Source organism: Camellia sinensis, chromosome 11 (genome assembly GCF_055761805.1).
Source record: "Camellia sinensis isolate YWXY chromosome 11, ASM5576180v1, whole genome shotgun sequence".
Classification (NCBI taxonomy): Eukaryota; Viridiplantae; Streptophyta; class Magnoliopsida; order Ericales; family Theaceae; genus Camellia; species Camellia sinensis.
Window position 1 is genome coordinate 14,456,431 of NC_138971.1, and position 6,574 is coordinate 14,463,004.

Here is a 6,574-nt window from a genome sequence, read left to right on the forward strand (position 1 = left end):
GGTGAGTCATGCCTTGATTGTCATACATGGTCATGGAATATATATTTCTTTTTTTATTTACTTTGCACGTAGATTAAGGGATTGTTTGGGGTGTTCTAAATAAGTGTACTTTTTAATTTTTTGAACTAAAAAGTTGAGGAAAAAAATATGGTTGTTTGAGATAACTTTTTAACTTTTTACGAAAAAATGTGTATTAAAAAATTATATAAATTAGTGTATAGAAGAAGATTGAATAGAATAGGTTGTACAATAGGCTGAATTGAGGGACAGCGTCGGCAGTGTAGAGGCTGGGAAATGATTATCTGCTTTTCGGACATTGAATTGAAGGTGTTGTTCAGCCCATGAGGGCCCACCACGGGTCCCGTTTTGCTAATCAAAACCGTTCAATGTGTAGAACTCGTCGAGTACTATACTCTTGTAAAAAATCACGTTGATCGGATATCGATAGCTATCTGATCGGATTAGTTTGTTTTCAACCGTTAACTATAACACCATTTATTTTATAAATTTTAACTGACTTGATCATATAGTTACCGATATCTGATCTATGTGATTTTTTACAGGCATATAGTACTCGGCGAGTTCTAGACATTGAACAGTTCATATTATTAAAAAAGGATCCGTGATGGCCTCCCACGGGCCGAATAGCACCGTCCTATTTGTACACCTAAATAAGTGCAATTTTTCCCAAATGTCTGCTCCGTTGCTGTGCCGTCAGAGTTGTTTGAAAAGGAAGATTGTGTAAAATTAATTTTTTAATATTTTGTTTGGGTGAATAGTGATAAATTTTTAACTTCTTGAATAACTTTTTTACTTTTTTGTAAATACCCAAAACAGGCCTAATTGAGCAACTTGATGGTGGGCCGAGCAATTGGCTCACTTTATTTATTCCCATTCTTTATTCTTATTCAAAAATACATTGGCTCACTTTATTGCTTGGTCCCATTCCTTAAAAGATAAATGGAAAATGCTAGAGGTCCCAAATTGGCCAGCCAAGTCTTCATCTTGTTAGAACCCACTTGCACAGCCATTAGCTTGGCTCAACCTCCGCAAGTGAGCTCGGCTTAATTTGCAAAGATCAAATCACACTGCCTATAACCACGTTTGTAAGACAAAGTTTATTGAAAAATGATGTGAAAGACGAATAATGTTATATGTATTAATTAATATATAAAGATGGGTCTTTGGATTTCAGGTTGGGATGTACTTTGTTGGGCAGTATTACCAGGTACTTCAGCAGCAACCAGATTTTGTTCACCAGTTTTACAGTGAGGCCAGCACTATGCTTCGTATTGATGGGAACTCAAGAGAGACAGCCACGACAATGCTGGTATTGTCTTTGTAGATTCTCTCTGTATGTTTGTGAGTGTGTATGTACTTGAATATATGTATTTGAATTATAATTGAGGGTAGATTTCCAACAATCTAATGATGAGAACTACACTTTTGAAGCAGGGAATGGGTTTTTGTTGTCTGTCATGCAATTCTAGTATCAAATTTACTGATGTTTTGCTGAATTATACACAAATTTGTGGAAATGTCCAACAATAAAATGATGAGAAAACTTACAACTATATACCTCGGTTTACCTACAACTTTAATGCCTTGTAGTTACTCCACGAGCATAGCTTGACTCAGTCAACCTTTTTGATCTTCTGGACACTACGAAGTAGCAGCCTCGATCTCTATTCTCGAACGGATCCAATTACCCAATCAACCTTGGGTGTAGAACATAACAATGCAAGGTATGTAAGGTTTTTAGAAAACTATCTCAAGAAAATTCTCTCACCATGATCAAAATATTTGCTCATAATTTTTCTAGAGTTCACAGAATTTTGTCTGTGAAAAAACAATGGTTGGGATATAGAAAACCGAGTTATAGAGGTGTTTATATAGAAACTCAGCTTCCAAAACCAATTTAGGAAGGATTTGTGAAAACTGGGGTGGCGATCGATCACAATTAATAAGGGATCGATCGCTTTCAAAGTGAGGGATCGATTTCACATCAATCACTGTTGATCGCATGCTTCTGTTGAAACAGGGCTTATTTGCAGATTGATGCTTCCGTTTGAAAAATTTTCATTTGTGCATTATACTTGATATAACAGTATATATACAGATATTTTCCTTCCTTCTGTCAATTTTGGATGATTGGTGTTGTTTCTTTCTCCATGTGTGTGATTCAATTGTCTGAATGCTGTAGATGGCTAATCTACCTCATTCTTCTCACTTACAGTGTGTTAGAATTTTCTTCAGGGCTTTAGTCTTACTAATTTAATTTGTTTGGTTATCACTCTGTTGTGAAGTAATTTAGAAATCCAATTGTTCCCTTGATCCTAAATCTCTCTCTCTCTCTCTCTCTCTCTCTCAGGATTGGTCTCCCATTATTAATTTTATTGAAAAGGCCATCACACGCTTGTGAACTGAAAATTTTTCTCAAGGTTAATTGCTAAATTTGTGAATAATCATTTTGCTGTCTGTTAACATTATTTTTGTTAGTTCATTTCTTAAACTTGTCTTGACTTTTGATATGTTTCAAGGAAATTCCTCCAGTCGTGGTGCTGTTTTGTCAGGAGAAGACAATACCTGGAGGGAAGTTGATGATGTTTCATCACCATAAGTGAAGTTTTCACTTTGGTCCCTGTAGCTTCAATTTCATCAATTTAAACCTCGCACTTTCAATTATGTTTCAATATGGTTCCTCTGTCCATTGTGGTTAGCATTTTGGATGGAAAAAGGCAACATGTAGAAATTTTAGCAGTTCCTGCACAAAAAGTATTTAAATTGTACCCACCCAAAATAAGTATGATAAATCGTGTATTTTTATATATAGAGGTTTTATGATTTGATCTCAAAATGACTTATGTGCTTCAAAATTTATTGAATTTAACCTCTTTTCAGGAACCTTAACTGGTTTTTGTTATCTGATTTTCCTCATCTTTGGATTTCTGTGAGAGAGAGAGGGAGGATGTGGGTAGTTCTTCAACTGAGTTGCCTCTTGTTGTTGCAGAGTTGTAATTGAAAATAATACTTGCAAGGATGCAATTGTTATCCAGGTATGACCTATGCCTTCGCTCTCCGATGATATGGTTAGCAAGGTTTCTAAAAATTGAGGTTGAAAATTATCTGGCTCCGCTTTGGTTGGTCTATTTGCTTTGCTACTTTCCCATCTGATTTGAACCTTGTTATTAGGAAGGTATATATCTCATCTGATGGTGGTTGGCTCATGGATAGTATGGTTTCTTCTTTAACTGTCACAAGCAAATTCGAAAAAAGATTTATGCGCTTCACCGCTTTTGTTTCTTATATTGTTTCTTCTTCAAAATTTGATGTTTCAGTCAGGGACAGAACTAGGATTTCATTACTGGAGAGGTCAATTTTTTTTTTTTTTTTTTTTTTCACCATATACACTAAACACACATGTATGTATATATGATATGTAAAATATATATACATAAAAAAAATTTAAATACCATAGAAGTAATTTCTAATAGGATGAATAAGGTTTTTTTTCTTTTTTTTTTTTTTATATATGTAAGATAGAAAGAGAATTCAACATGAAAGAAGAATGACATATATATTTTTTTATATTGGGGGCCCATTTTATATATAAAATGATATATATATTTTTAAAGTTCTATGGCAAACAATCTGTATGTCTGGTTTGAGTTTTTTAGATTAAGTTTTTTAAAAATTGAGTTTTTTGTTTTTTATTTTATTTTTTGTTTTTAGTGAATATTTTTAAAATTTTAAGCATTTTTTTTACTTTTTAGATGCACTTTACTTAGATGTATCTAAAAGGTAAAAAATTTGTGAAAAAATATTTTAAAAAATTAATAAATACATAAAAATATACTGAATTCTCATATTTTTTTTTGGTTGTATTTTTGATATTTAGTGAATTTTTAAAAGATTTTTTTCACAAAAATTATACTTTTTATGTGTATTTATGTTAGGTGCGTCTAAAAATTAAAAAAAAATTGCTTAAAATATTAAAAAAATTCTGTAAAAACAAAAAAATACAAAAAATAAGAAAGTAGAATTTTCTAATAAGTGTTTTTGAAAAATAAAAAACAAGCAAAGTCAATAATGTTCACAGAAACAAGGGAGCCATGGCCCCCATAGTCTTCTCCTAGTTCAGTCCTTGGTTTCAGTGTTTAATGTGGTTGACCAAGAGGGGGATAAAATTAGAGATGAAGGGGTCATCAGTTACATCCAGAAGGTGTCTACAGTTTTGTAATTCTATTACAATTAAGCACCTCAATTTAGATAGCATAAATAAAGTAATTCGCTTTGCAAACTGGAGAGGTTAAAGATTGTCTATTAGGTGCTTCTGTGCAGTTGAATATGACCAACACAGCCTTGTCACTTCCTTTAATAAGTGATGAAGAAAAGAATGAAACAGAGCAACCTAGAGGGAGATTGCTCCATTATTTGATGATTGATTTTTTCTAGCACTTCTGAAATCTTTTAAGCTTTTTGGTAAATTCACCTTGTTTGCTATATTTCCTGTTAAATTTGGCAAGTCAATTAATTTAATTAATTACTATATCAAAATTAATTTTAATAATGCTTGAACTTCACGTGACAGAACTTTTTATTACAATATTTTTAAATTTTTTTTTTTTATTCAGAGTTTGAACTCTTGGACAGTGTGTTAGAAAGGTGTAGCCCAGACTTAAATATCCATATAATTGGATTCTTCACAAAAAGGGCAGTAGGTTTTGTTTGGATGTGCCCTGAAAATGCATTATCTGATCTTCTGGATGCAACAAAGTATAAACCCCTTCGCTTACTACCTTGAATTTGTTATCCTCTGGATGTCTTTTACTATCCCAATTTGCCCTTTTCTACAATCACATGGCAACCTAATTATTTTGCATATTTATTATTATAATTATTATTTTTTTTTAATCTTTTTTAGATTACATCATCATCAGTTATCAGGTATAGACAATCTATGAGGAAATTTTTTTTTTCAGCTAGTTCATTGTTTCTCTCTGATTTCATTAGCCCTAACAGTGTTTTTTTTTTGGGATATATTTCATGTCTAATTTAGTTGATGATGGTTGATTGTTTCAGGCATTGAGAAGTTTGACGCCAACAAGCACGTGGATTGAAGAGTACATATATTTTGTGTAGTAAAAATCTCATGAAATGTGTAATTAATTTGGTTCATAGACGAGTTGAGTACTTTTATGTACTTTTTTTCAACTCTGTATAAGGTTTTATGATATGTTGATTACAATTTATTAGATGTATAAAAATTCTACTTAGTTTGATGCTTAGTTGGCGCATGGATATGTGAATTTGTGCTATTTGTGCTCGTAGTTAAATTTTCATGCTGCCTTCTTTAGTTAAATTCTTTGATTTTTGATGTATTTTAGAATCAGCAAAGGAGGGAAAAAAAAAAGTGGTGTTTTTTGAAAAATGCCACTAAATGATGTCATCATGACATCACACGTAGTTTGTGACGGAAATTGAAGTAAACGTTAAAGACTTTGCAACGTTTTCTAATGCGCCGTCTAATATATTTAGCGGCGTTTTTCAAACGTTATAAGGTTATTACGGCGGCCATATCAACGATGAAAATACTAAACGTAGCTTTAACTTTTAGCGGCGTTTTTCATGCTTTTAACGGCATTTTTAAAACGCCGCTAAAACTTAAATTTCTTGCCCACCCAACTTGGTTCAATTTCATAGTGAAATCGCATCTTAAACATGCGATTTCTTATTGACATGACCAACATTTACACACTAGTAAGTCAAGTTAATAAGAAATCACATCTGATACGATTTCACCATGAAATCGCATTTTGAATATACAATTTCATGATAAAGTTTCATTTTGAGCTTGTATTTTTAAAAAAGTTAGTTTGATAAATAGTTTAAAAAGTGAGTTATTTTGATAAATAATTTATTTTTTAGAATATTTAAAAAAAAACTCATTTTGATTTGATATAAATTTAATGAAAAAATTGAAACTTGTTTAGTTATTTTTTTTATTAAATTTGAATTTAATTAAAAAATTAATAAAGAATTGATAAGCTACTGAAACCTACAAATGCCACAAGTACCACGCACATTACGCAATAAAAAATGGAAACATTGATTCTTTTCTTGTGCTTTGGTGCCAAGCTTCCCTTTGAAGGCTCTAATTCATTGTCTTGTGGGGTTGGCCTCCCCTTTGTTCTGAACCCAAGGATACTATCGGCTAACGTAAAGTTTATTAGAGCATCTCCAACGGTTAACCTAATATTTCACCAAATTTGAGTTAAAAAATTATCATTTCCTGAATTTGATACTTCACACTCCAACGCTTCAGCTTCATCAAATTTCAGTCAGGACAACCGGATGGTCGACCTGATGGTCGACCGGACCGGTCGACTGAGTAGTGAAAATTTTTTTTTTTTAAAAAAACCTTTCTGAACCAACAACTGAACTGTTTGAACCGACCAAGTGAACTGACGGATGTGAACCGGTAGGGGCGACCGGTTGGTTGACCGGCCGGTCAACCGGCCGGTCGACCGGTCATCTTTAATTTTTTTTTTTTTTTCTTTTTTGATTTCCCTCC

General features: G+C 32.6%; 1 protein-coding gene across 2 annotated transcripts; it reads left to right on the forward strand.

Moving 5' to 3' along the window:
• The first annotated feature begins 1,004 nt into the window (after positions 1–1,004).
• Positions 1,005–5,272, forward strand: LOC145803068 (uncharacterized). 2 transcript variants are annotated; one of them, XM_082896416.1, is made up of 7 exons: positions 1,005–1,106; positions 1,196–1,330; positions 1,612–1,745; positions 2,372–2,441; positions 2,541–2,620; positions 3,011–3,056; positions 5,083–5,272. In XM_082896416.1, the coding sequence occupies exons 2-7, from the start codon at positions 1,202–1,204 to the stop codon at positions 5,140–5,142; spliced, it is 519 nt and encodes a 172-aa protein (XP_082752542.1). In that variant the 5' UTR covers positions 1,005–1,106; positions 1,196–1,201; the 3' UTR covers positions 5,143–5,272. The 2 variants fall into 2 exon arrangements, with proteins under 2 accessions (XP_082752542.1, XP_082752543.1); XM_082896417.1 differs by lacking the exon at positions 1,005–1,106 and having other exon boundaries at positions 1,131–1,330.
• The last annotated feature ends 1,302 nt before the right edge of the window (positions 5,273–6,574 follow it).

Bases quoted from the DNA above. Each gene is read 5' to 3' on its own strand.
- LOC145803068 (XM_082896416.1), top strand. From the start codon at position 1,202: ATGTACTTTGTTGGGCAGTATTACCAGGTACTTCAGCAGCAACCAGAT. The intron at 2,621-3,010 runs GTGAAGTTTTCA...TTGTTGTTGCAG, and splicing joins ATGATGTTTCATCACCATAA to AGTTGTAATTGAAAATAATA. The intron at 3,057-5,082 runs GTATGACCTATG...TGATTGTTTCAG, and splicing joins AGGATGCAATTGTTATCCAG to GCATTGAGAAGTTTGACGCC.